The 12,866-nt window shown below is 39.5% G+C and overlaps 1 protein-coding gene across 2 annotated transcripts in view; it reads right to left on the reverse strand.

The window, feature by feature from the left end:
- Positions 1–12,866, reverse strand: part of THSD7A (thrombospondin type 1 domain containing 7A) — a 280,481-nt gene that overhangs the window by 126,375 nt on the left and 141,240 nt on the right. For both annotated transcript variants that reach the window (XM_040964690.1, XM_040964691.1), the window contains exons 3-4: positions 12,504–12,752; positions 9,191–9,372 (exon numbers count right to left, since the gene is read on the reverse strand). In XM_040964690.1, coding sequence (XP_040820624.1) covers positions 9,191–9,372; positions 12,504–12,752 — 431 coding nt within the window. The remainder of the gene's footprint in view (positions 1–9,190; positions 9,373–12,503; positions 12,753–12,866) is intronic.

The following is a 12,866-nucleotide window of genomic DNA, read 5'->3' on the forward strand; positions in this document are numbered from 1 at the left end:
AGAACTGCGAGGCCCAGCCACAGCCATTTCTTTTCCGTCCTTAGAAAGCAGGCCTGTATCTGGCAATAAAGCACTGTTCGCCCACCAGCACCGGTCCCTGGCTGCTTGGTCTGTCATTCCTTCTGCAGCTATCACTCCTCCACAACAGACTTGCTGCAATGAGTGCTAGACCAAACGCAGCAGTGACTCGATGGTGTCACGTTAGGCAACATGTTCTCTCCTATCTGCCTTCATTAGTGGAGACTCCTAGACTAATGGTGTGGCTTCTTTCTGTCTTGTGTTACAGATATGAAGTAAGATGAAACTGTATCCAAAAGGAGGAGAGGTGGGCCTTCTTCTTAAATTCCCCATTTGAATAACAGCAAGCCATAGTGAGCAACTAAAGACTCGGAACTCAGGGATCTAACCCTGGGCTCAGTGGCTGAAGTAGTGTTAGGGTTTGAATGGAAAATTCCACTTCACTCCTGAAGACTGACTTTTTCTATTCTCTCTGGTTTTTCCAGTAGGGTTTTCAGCTTCCAATTCTTATCACAAAATAGTAATCCTTTCTAACTCCAATAAAGAATTAAAAAAATAAAACAGTATTAAGGGCAGATTTACCGAGAAGCTGACAAACTTAAAGCTTCAGGTCCCTCACATACAGAGGTCCTTCTGAAGCTTTTGCAGACACTTTAGTATTTTCAGCATTGGGGGCTCCCTACATTGCATCATCTATACAGAACCCAGAATACCCAGGTCTCCCTCCTGATCGCCACGCTCCCTCAAGCCTTAGGAAGAACCTTAAAGGGATTCCCACTCACTTCATGGCAAAATGAACTCCTGATTGTAATAAGCAATGGCACCAATCAAACCCACATTACTGCATCCTTTCTAGAACTTTAGAACCTGGTAAGATGGGTAATATCTATGAATTTTTGCGTTTTCTTTAGCCTCCGAGTGATTTCTAAAATACATTTTGAGGGTGCAGGATACATACACACATATTTTATCTGAAGAGTAAGGATGCAATATCGTTATCAAAAATGGACCTGGAGAGCTCCAAACTGGGAAGATGTCCCGAGGTTAGCCTTTTGAAGGGCCACTTCTGTATTGCAAGCACAGTTAAACAAGCTACTATTAGGCTATAAGCTTCTGTCATGACAGAGATAAAGCTGCACTCTGCTGTTCCACATTTAAATCCATGATATATTCTAATAGGTGTTCAATAAATATTTGTTCAATAAATAAAAATGAATGAGTTAAGCAAGATACCTCCATTTTTTAAATATTTCATCAATCATCATTCCTAATATTACTGTTCTTTCCTTTATAGTGAGCACTTGGAACCTAACTGCAGGTGTCTCTAAGTATCTTATTAGACTTCCAATCATTAAACATATTCCCTTGTTTCTAGATTGTATCTTACGCTTTGTAAGGCATTTCAAATCTTGTTTACAACGGATTATTTTTCTTCAGATGGCTCAGAATTTCAGATGGTGCAATGAATATCAGGGGAAATCTCGTATGTTTGATTAAAGTATTCCCCTCTGGAGACTTATTACAGTTCCCTCTCAAACTACTGTATCTAGCACTACTGGCCTGATGTCGTGTATCATGCAGTTGCTCGGTTTTGCGGACTTCTGAGGGATGGAAGTAATCACGAAGTTAAATCCTGCACTAGTGTGTGTACTAGCTCCTGCACAGGCTTGCTTTGCAGTATCCCCACGCCCCCTGCCACCCCCACCACAGCTTGAGGCTTAGGCTGACTTGCTTCATTTCGTCTCCCTTCTAAGGTAAATTGAATTTTTTTATTCAGCTGATGCTATCACCTTTCAAGGTTGATTAAATAGTGCAGTGTCTATTATATCCCTTTCTCCAGCTAAGAGTTCTTTGCTGGTGCCTTTATCAGCTTCACTTGTAAGACACCATAGTGCATGGACCTTCTGCTGGAGCACGTCCATCCAAGGCAGGCAGGCTGACCTGACTGGTTTGCTCTGAGAATCAGTTTGTTAACAGAAACCTCAGTTCTGGCCTTGCAAACATTTAGAACAGCCAATGTCACATTTATGGATAATTTTTAATGGCTGGTGTTCAGGTCAGATAGTCTGCACATCGCTGACCAATGAAACTAAATTTATTTATAATAAGTGTGGTCAGGCCAATAAAGTTAAGCCATGAGTGTAAGAATACAAGGCTGAGCAGAATGGAAAACCAACTTTCTCGATGTCTACTTGTGGCATTTTTAAAAAGCAGCCTCGCCATGAAAATGCAGAAGACTTGACACTACCCACTATACTTAGAAAAGAGGAAATAGATACATAAAAATGTTCTCTTATGTGAGTGGTCAGACAGGAATAAAATGCACATATTTTGCTCCTGTCACTTGATGTAACAGCTAGATCATGTGTCCTGTGCAAATTCAGAGGTGTGAAGAGTTCTTTTTTCAGAGATTCAGGACAGGGTGTGTGTGAACAAGACCTTCTTGTCAACCATTTTTAAAATGTTGGTGTATTTAAAAGATATTGATAGATAGTTTTAAGAAAATTCAATTAACTGCTATGTCATTTATTTAAATAGTACTATGTTCATCTTTTTGTGTTATGAGACAAATGTTTACTGTACACCTAGCCAAATCATCTCATGTTCAAATCACTTCTGAAACAATGTATTTTTCTTTGCTGTTTTGGTGGAATATTTCCTGAAGTCTCGTTAGTAAGCTTTTCCTCTGGTAAGAAGTGGATGTTACCTCTGGGTACACACCACCTTCATCTAAATCCCAGTATGGGAGTTCTCATTAACTCTTATCCCAGTGGCCACAACCTTTTGACAACTCACATTCCTTCCAGTAGTTCCACTGATCACAGGGCCTCTGTCACTTGGGGCATCCAGTGAGCTGACTGCTAAGAAGCGTCTGATTCCTTCAGAGGATTCCCAAGTTTTAATTACTCTACATTACAGCACTTTCTACTTCCCACAGCCTCTAGAGAGTGGACAATTTCAAAGTGTTGCCATAACATATTTAGTTCCCTTTTTCTTTATCTTCTTAAGACAAGCTGAGCACAAAATACCACACTTGGAAGGTTGTTAAATTATGGAAAGTATCCATAATACTTTATCATCTCTCAACAAAGTTACTCATAGCCAGATTTTATATATCTGTTTGCAGAAAAGTAATCTTTTCAGGTTGTAGAAGTCAATAAATATTAAAATATATAAATATATGTAAATTGCATATAAATGTAATTATGTTATGGAAACACATGAAATACAGCCTTGATATAATAGTAGAAACAAAGAAATAGTAAACTACGATCTTTCCTAGATGGTTTAAGAATTTCATCAGGGTGGGGAAAAGGGAACTCTACTCCACTGTTGGTGGGGCTGCAGGTTGGTACAGCCTCTATGGAAATCAGTATGGAGAACACTCAAACAACTGAAAACCTGCATACCATATGATCTAGCAATAGCACTTCTAGGAATATATCCAAAACACTTGTTGCATGAGAAACCAACATGCACCCCTATGTTCATTGCAGCACAATCAATAATTGCAAAAGCTAGGAAGCAACTGAAATGCCTATCAACAGAAGATTGGATAAGAAAGCTATGGTTCATCTACTCCATGGAATGCTACTTTGCTATTAAAAAAAATGAAATGCATTTCTTCATGGCCAAATGGACCCAACTGGAAACCATTATACTAAGGGAAATGAGCCAATTCCAAAAGGTTAGATACCACGTTTGCCTTAATTTAAGATAAAATAATGTCAATCTGAAAACTAGTACCTGTAAATTGTAATATTATTACAACCCCAAACAACCTGTATCACATGCAATAAGATGTGGTGATGTAACCAACAAATCAATAATCAATGAGAGACAGACTACTTATGACCTACATCAAAGAACTGAAAAACCTGATATGCTTTTAGTATCCTGTTATTCTGTAATGGGTCAGGAGAGCAGAGAAATCTTACACCTTCTTAGAGGGTATGAGGAAGATGTTAAGTATAACCTGTCAAGATTGTAACAGGTCACTTACAGACAGCCGGCTCGATTCTGCATTAGACATTAGCAAAAACTATAAAGACATACAGTTCTTGGATTCAAGAGTGATCCTGACAGCCTCTTAACAGGAGGTCATATGTACAGAGCAGGGGTGACCCCAGACTGGAGCAGGAGGACAGGAGGAGACTCATATCCCAATCCTGGAGACTAACTGATCCTCACCAAGGATTATCAGCACGGGCACCAAGGACTATTTCCCATCTGCCAAGGAGATCACAAGGAATTGGAGTGCCTTCACAGGCTGAGAACTCCGAGGTCAACCATTCCCTATCGGATCTCCAACATGAGATGGAAGAAGCCCAGATCCTTCCTCACAAGATCTAATGACATTGGAACAAAAGCCAGGAGCCCTGAACAGTCTGCAGAAACAGAACAAGAAACTTCCTTAGGGACTCAGGAGAGAAGCTTTCTCTGGTCCTAACTTAGTTCCAAGTTTGGCTTCCCACTCTCCCTTGAATGACCATCAGGGTCACTCCGGCAACTTTGGTTCCCCACCCTCTCTTGCAATGACCACCAGGGTCGCTCCAGAGCCACCAAAAAAAAAAAAAAAAAAAAAAAAAAAACAGAGGAGAAGAGACAGACCAATTAGGAAAGCTTGGAACAGACAGGAAACAGTCAGCAGGGACTTTCATATACCTTGCCAGGTAGGACACAAAGTTACTCCTCACTAAGGAATTGAAGATTTCTCTGCACACTCCTCCTAAAACTGCTCTGCTCCTCAATTGTTAACATATGACTTGTCAGAGTTACAAGCCTGTTTGGACTATCCTAAAATTCGCATAGTTCTGTAGAAATCATGCTTGAATACTATAAGCTCCTAAATATAAAAATGAAAATAGACACGAGACAGCTGAATAGTACCCTATAATTATTTTTTTAAAGATTTATTTATCCTAAAATTATTTTAAGGTGTATAGCAGCCAGTTATGCATAAACTAAAATTAAGATGTTAATGAAGTAGTTACAGGATGTGGCTGAGAACTTGCATATTCTAACAAATAGGTCACTCAATGCCACGTCAATTAACTTCATGATGTTATAAATTGTAGTTAAAATTACGTAGTGGCTTTTCATTGGAGGGGATGATACTCTGCCAGCTCTACTTTCGGACTAGGGATGGTTTCCCAATGAAATTGTTGAATTTGTATAATGAGATGCTGCACTCGCTGCATGGTTCATGCTCACGATGAAGGAATCATGACTGGTTATGATTTGTACTAATGTAATAATATAGAGGAATTCAGTATGGGGAGAGGGTTTGGGGAGGGGTCAGGGGAATTCCAGAACTTAAGAAACTGTGTCATAAAAAGAAATAAATAATAATAATAATAAAGAATTGCATCAGGGAACCAATGCAGAGTTTTGTCCACTCCTACAACCCTCTAATGCATATTGATCATAGAAATGTCAGGTAAACTATTCTCGCCTACCTGCTGTTTTAAATGTGATGGATAGAAAAGATACAGCACTGAACTTTGATGTTCTCTGTTACTTGTGGAAATAACAGGGAAACAGCACCAAACAATAGCCTTGATTTTCTTTTTTCATAAAAGCTTAAACTGAAGTGGCTCATTTGTGGACATGGTAGATAAAACGCTTCCATCATAAAGAATTCACACCTTACTTAGGGATGTCATCATCATTTGATTCCATTTCTTGGCAGAACTCAGGAAAACACAAATTCTTTACTTTACCTCCTGTCACTCACAGTTCAATCATTCTTGCCCATATCTATCTTTCAACTGAACCCCTAATCATTACTGCCAGCATAACACATCTGTGTTACCATATGGGCTCATTATCCATGCTGTTTCAGCAATATCTAACTCTATAGACTGTATCCAGACTTCAATTTGGAATACTCAGTTATGTGTGTACAGAGAAATTCTTATGTAAGTGCTTTGTAATGTTAGTCACTACAAGCGTCATAACGTCTAAGAGCTAGTAGAGTTCCTCTTTTTAAAACCATGTTTTTAAAAATGCAGCTAAAACCCATGCTGTCTTCACTGTAGGTTCTAAAAAAAATAAATAAATAAGCTCACATCCATGAGTCCAGAGATCTACAAATTTTCCGAAGCTTTTAAAAAACTTCCAAAGATAACCTCTCGCTGGGCAGGGCCTCTTCCTGTCACTCCAGCATAAGGCAGACGTTCTGCAGTGCTTACTGGAATGCTGATCAGTGCTGTGATCAGCAATTGTTAAGGCTTTACTGCCATGTCTTCTCACAGAGTGAGCTTGTCCAGGCTCTCAGTGACACAGCTGACATCCTGTGCACCTGAATATCGTCAGGGAAAACCTGTCAAGGCCGAAGGGGCTACCTAGAGGCAGCAGCAGCACAAGCATAAATGGTGGACCTCTCCATGATCAAATGGATTCATTTCCCCTTGGTTCACAGATGCTTTCACCAATATCATCAACAGCATGCCATTGGGTGCATATTATACTATTCTGTGCAAACTTTAATATATATTTTGAGTTTCTAGAAATTAAATACAAGGACTGTAAGCAGGAGATTTTTTTTTTCTGGAAAATGTAGTGTGAATCAGTTAACAGTAATTCATATTCCAATGGACAATGTGATTTGGCCCATTTCTTGTGTCAGTGTGGTCCCTACCATTTCCCTATGTAATATAAAATGTCAACACTATAAAGAAGTTTATGTGAATTTCTGTTCAATGGCTTTCATTACTTTTGTATTAAGAAGTTGTTTTTTTAGTTGAATTATTTTCAGTGTAGCCATGTAAAAACAAGCAATATACAGAATGCCCAGTGTGAATCTGCCAAAAGAACAGTGAGAGCTTTGGTCTTCAACTGAAGTACAATATGAGGGATTCTTAGGATGGGACTTCATAGTTATATATCCAAGGTTTCCCACTGATTAAATGGTTTCTAATTAGGCTTACTTACAGAGTTGGGGAATGTCTGGGGACATTACTCTTTATTAGGTAAGCTTTGTTCCTTAACAGCTATTGAAGGAAGACAGACCAATCTTTACAGTGCATGGTCTAGTTTTCTCTAGTCACAACAAGTTACAGCTCTTTGTCACTCTTGGAATGTGCGTGTACCGGAAACATCTTTTTTCTTTTGGGAAATGAGAAGTACTCCTTGGAGGAAAACTCACATAGCACGTGTCCTTAAGGACAAAAGCTGCAAATTTAGGAAATACCAACTGTTTTGGCATAAGTTGTGAGAGACTTAGTATTCTGTGAATCTGATGGGAAAGGACATAAGTTTATGCTATTTCACATTTACATGATGAACCTTCACTGTACAGTGATTCCTCCCATCTCCTGCCCTTTGATTTGGCACTTGTCCAACTTTACATCTGAATACTGGTATCCTTACAGTGACTTTTGTTCTTGTTACTCTAGAGTGCTTTGTTAAGGATGGAAGGCTCCCCACCAAAGACGACTTAAAAGTCCAGTTGCATTCAGAATTCTGACAGATCTTCTGATAGTAATATCCTACAGAACATAATTGACATTCAGTACTAAAATCCGATCTATTTCAAGCAATGAAATTATACTACTCTGAAAGGACTGCTATAATAAATCTACCTAAGAGTGTTAAAAATGCAGCCATTAAAGTGGCCAAGAAAATATTAATGTACTAACATTATGGGTTTTATGTTACTTCCTTATAACCTCAAGATACATTAGTAGTAAAATGTACCCCTAGGCTGGATTTTTAAATGAGCTGGCATGCTGTGTGAAGTTAGTGCATACAAAACCATTAAATTTTGGAAGCTGCAAATGCAAAACTTTTAAGTTCCTCTTCCGTAAAATACTGGTTATTGGTTTTACTCTTATATGAGGAGAAGAGAGAAGCCATTTCTGATTTTACTTTTTAATACATACATATTCTGCCCTGAGTTTCTTCTCATTCTTGCTCAACTTCCTCCCCTGAATATTCTCTTTGCCTTTCATTTGTTGTCAACTACGGTTTTCACCCTATTTTTCCAAACAACAGAAAATACTAACATGTCCAGCTGTCTCCGATCCACAACACTTCAAGTGCAACCTGCTCGTTTCTGTTCATGTGACCCAGACCTCGGTTTTGCTTTCCTTTAGTGTTGGGGATCGTCTACATTGTTCCCCTGCCTAGAATCAAGTGGATCAGGGCTGCAAGAGGCACACCTATCCACAAGCAGCATAGCCAGCATCACTCTGCTTGACTGTCACTGAGACAAGGATGGGCTCTTTTCTGTGGTCCCCTGTGGTTGCCACAGACTAAGACATCATAGCTGTTTATGATGCCTTTGCCCTCAAGCTGAGGGTATTTTCTTGATGTGAAAACAGTATTAATATTTCTACCCTATCTTACATAGTTTTTGGAAATCTGTTGGTGGCCAATCAATATATGTTGAATGATTGCAAATATAAGTAGTATAAGAAAGACTGCTTACAGTACTGCTTAAAACATTTATAGTTAGGTGGTCTTAGGAACTAGCAATGCAATGTACAATTGATGTAATAGCAATGAGAATTAGAAAATAACATTTATACATAGTATTAAAAAATTTTAGCTCAGGCCATATAGGAATTACTTATTCTTTGTATACCTACAGTATCTAGTCTTGAAACTAAAGTTTTAAATAAGTTTAAGATATATTTGCCCAACTATAAAAGGACCAAAAATGTTAGTCCTTTTGTTTAAGGATTTCTCTTACTGTATAATTTATATTCTGCATTTATCTCACATCGAAATGGAAAAATTTTCTCTAAACCAGAATTAAACTTATTTTAACATTTCAACTAACTTTTTTATGAGCAAGTTTTACTTCTTACGTAAAGAAAACCTTAAACTTTCTAATGTATACTTGTTCATGTATATTGACCCAAGTTTTTAATCAACTTTTATATTAGATTATTCCTACTAATTCGTGATGCAGAAATTGAGTCATGAAAGCACTTGAGTCAAAAAACGGTGAGAGATTAGTCAGCACATCAGACCAAAGATGGGTTTGTATCCAAAAGTTCTCACAGAAATAATTGTGGCTTACTGCTCAGCACAATGGATGCCAAGTGAAAAGGTGAACAGAAACGCAGCCCCGTGTCTCACAAAGGCTTGCGTGTATTCCCCCTTGTAGGACAAACCCAAACTTCTCATCCATGAAAGAGTCTGAGAAGAAAGTAGAGGGTACCTTCGCTGTCCCTGCGGGGAGGGGAGGACGCTGGCTGGTGCTCACTGCTCTGCACGCAGTATACCTCCCTGGTCTGGATGCCGCCCCCGCACAGGGCTGTCTGGTTGGCACGCCTCTTGTCCTGCTGACTGAGCAAAGGGTCCACGCGGCACTCAGTCCATTCTGTGGTTCTCCAGCCATACCTGCATCAATAAACAAGAACACAGAAATGCTGCAGATGGGGCGATATTTACTGAATGCAGTTTCCTCCCTGCTTATATTTTCCTTACAAAACAACAATAACAACAACAAAAACCTAAGCACCAGCTAGTCACTGCATCTACAATGCAGTCTCGATTCAACCCCTTCCATCCATCTTCAGCAGCATTCCATTTAAGGGGAAGTTAAATTCATTATCATCTTATTCTAATCACAGCTACTTGAAGTCACTTATAAATATATAAAAGGAGAACATCATGCTGAAAACATGAAATCTCGTGCTCAATTAAGCAAATACCCAGACTCATGCTTTCCTGAAGCTTATAAACAAAGGAGGATTAAATATGAGAACGGCAAACACTCTTAAGTGATGATGAACTCAAACATGTGTTTTGCCATTAGTGAATGAAAATTGCTCCTTCATATACAATTATAATTTTAGGACTAAAATATAGAAAAATAATATAAAGTTTCTGTTTTAGTATAAGTCTAGAAACATGTTTCCTACAATGCCAACTATCCCTGAGGAATGCTGATGAATGATGGAAAGAGCTGACATTTCTAACCAGTGGAGTACAGGAAAGACGATCTAGAATTCCCAACTAAAGCTCCAATCAGGATTACAGTGTGGGGCCTGGCGGCGTGGCCTAGCAGGCTAACATCCTCACCTTGAACGCCCCAGGATCCCATATGGGCGCCAGTTCTAATCCCGGCAGCTCCATTTCCATCCAGCTCCCGGCTTGTGGCCTGGGAAAGCATTTAAGGATGGCCCATTGTCTTGGGACCCTGTAACTGTGTGGGAGACCTAGAGGAGGCTCCAGGCTCCTGGCTTCAGATTGGCACAGCTCCGGCCATTGTGGACACTTGGGGAGTGAATCAACAGAAGATTTTCCTCTCTGTCTTTCCTCTTCTCTGTATATCTGACTTTCCATAAGAATAAATAAATCTTAAAAAAAAAAACAAGGATTGCTATACCCATTCCTTAGTTACACATTTTACAAGTGTAAAAAAGAATACTACACATCTCTTTTGTTTGGGAGTTTTAAAACAGTTATTTTGTCTTCAGCTACAAAATTACTGCTTTGCTTTTTGGCCATCGAGCAGTATGTTGGTCTGCAGAAATACATTGTTGCTTTGCTTAGTGTCATGGGTTGATATTTCCAGTTACAGCCAGGCCACAGCAGGGTGCTAAGTTCTCCTTGACAAACACAAAAGATTTCTTGGTTTAGATTTAAACTCAAACCTGTAACCATCCCCCAATTCTATCACTATTCAATATTTCAGTGAATTTCTCTGACACTTAAAAGATGATCCCTTGAGGACGAACATTCAAAGCAGAGTCAGAGTCTCTCATGAGGTGCGTAGTAAAGCCAGGGATGTGAAATCAAACAAGTAACTGTTAAGTGACTGAAATGGTTATACTTTGGTAACAAAACGGTGTTCCAATTCAGTTCATCCCAAGAAGTTTTGTGACAGCAATAGTGTTCCCACCGTGCAAACCGGTTCCACATTTTAAGAAAAAAAAAAAAATGCACCCCTCCCCCCCCATAAAAAATGGAAAGACACTCAAGGCTATCTGTGTATTTTGTTAACATTTGACTTTCTGAGAGGATAAAGAAGAAAGCACCTCGCTGAAAACAGAAGTTGAAGAACTTCAAAGCAGAGAGAACACTCAAGACCCTGGCAGGTCCGTGAGCCTTTTTCTGCGGGGTGTACAGCTGTGGCTGTTAGTGAACAGGGAGAGAGACCAGGAGATCTCCCTGTGGAGTGGTCCAGCCACTGGCAGCATGTGGGAGGGCAGCAGGTAACTCCGAAGTGCTAAAGAATTAAAGATCTCATTAAATCATCCCTATTTTAGTGACTACTATTATTAATAATACTATCAGTTTACTTTCCTACCAATTTGGGAAATTTGAACTGTAATCATGTTCTTCAACTGTTTTGAATATTCTAAAGAACTTTGCCATAACGTTTGGGACTCTCTACTGAGCAACCAAGATTCTCCAATTGCCCTATACATATTCTATCTTTAGACTACCCTGAAGTATTATTATGGCAATATAATTCACAAGAATTTTTTTGGACAAACTATTTCTAAAAAATAGAAAAGAATGCTGTTATTCTGCAAAATATTTTAAAATTCAGGTCTGGAGCAGTAGCCTAGCAGATAAAATCCTCACCTTGCATGCACTGGGATCCCATATTGGCACCAGTACATGTCCCAGTGACCCTGCTTCTAGCCTGGGAAAGCAGTCGAGGATGGCCCAGAGCCTTGGGACCCTGCACCCATGTGGGAGACCCAGAAGAAGGTCCTGGCTCCTGGCTGCAGATTGGCTCGGCTTCGGCCGCTGCAACTACTTGGAGACTGAATCATCAAATGGAAGATCTTTCTCTCTGTCTATCCTCTCTGAATATCTAAATTTTCAATAAAAATAAAATAAATCTTAAATTTCAGAATTCATGTACTAAATTTGAAATCAATGAACATTTCTTGGGCATTGAGCATTTGCAAGGCCTTGTGATACATGTTGGTGACAAATCAAAGAGATAAAACTTACCAAACCTCAAAATTAACAAGCACAATCTTTTTCTTCAAGGAGTTTAAAGTCTCATTATTTCCATGTAGCATTTAACTCCATTAAATAGACTTCTCATACATGTGCTTCACTACATCACAACTGGCTGAAAGTCTTCTTTACTTTATGAAGGACATTAAAAAATCATGATTAAGAAACCAATTCAATTGCTACCTGTTATTGTAAAGAGGGTATTATTTGAAATCGGCCTCATTGAACTGTTCACATCCATACCCAGTGGTGCTGCTGAGTCATCACAAAAGAAATGTATGTGGCATGAAAATGCATTAACTATCTTTTCTTCTATAGAAAAACTTCACTAATTTCTGTTATAGAAATATGTAAGCATAGAGCAGCTGCTAAGGATTGCAAATAGAACTCAACAAAGATGTTTTGTAAACCATGCAAAAAGAGTTTAATATAAAGGTTTACTTTTTTCATTTTGCATGTCTAAAAGTCATTATTTCTCCATAGCTCAAATCCAACAGTGGACAAGGGGCCCATCTGGGCTCCTGGCAGGCCCTTTCATGCTGACTCACGTGGCACAAGTGGCTACTCCATCTGCGTGAGGCACACAGGGCTCCTTCTCCTCCAGCTCGGGACACTCTTGGTCACTGGCGATGGGAAACTGCCTGATGCTCCGGGTTCGGACACGAGAGCCTGTAGGAGACGCCGTATCGAGGCACGTTTCGGAGCACAGAGTCCATTCTGACCACTCAGACACCTGGCACTCTTTGGTCATCACGCAGGACTGGAAGGTCACTGGCAGTTTCTCTTGCTGGCAAAAGCTGCAAAAGAACATTGATGCTCTCGTCACATACAGTCAGCTCAGAACGCGGTGCTCTACGCTCCAGAATGAAATCAGCTTGAGCACTTATTATTCCTGCTTGGAGACAGGATTC

This window comes from Ochotona curzoniae, unplaced genomic scaffold (genome assembly GCF_017591425.1).
Source record: "Ochotona curzoniae isolate NIBS_2020 unplaced genomic scaffold, NIBS_Ocur_1.0 scaffold_3835, whole genome shotgun sequence".
Classification (NCBI taxonomy): Eukaryota; Metazoa; Chordata; class Mammalia; order Lagomorpha; family Ochotonidae; genus Ochotona; species Ochotona curzoniae.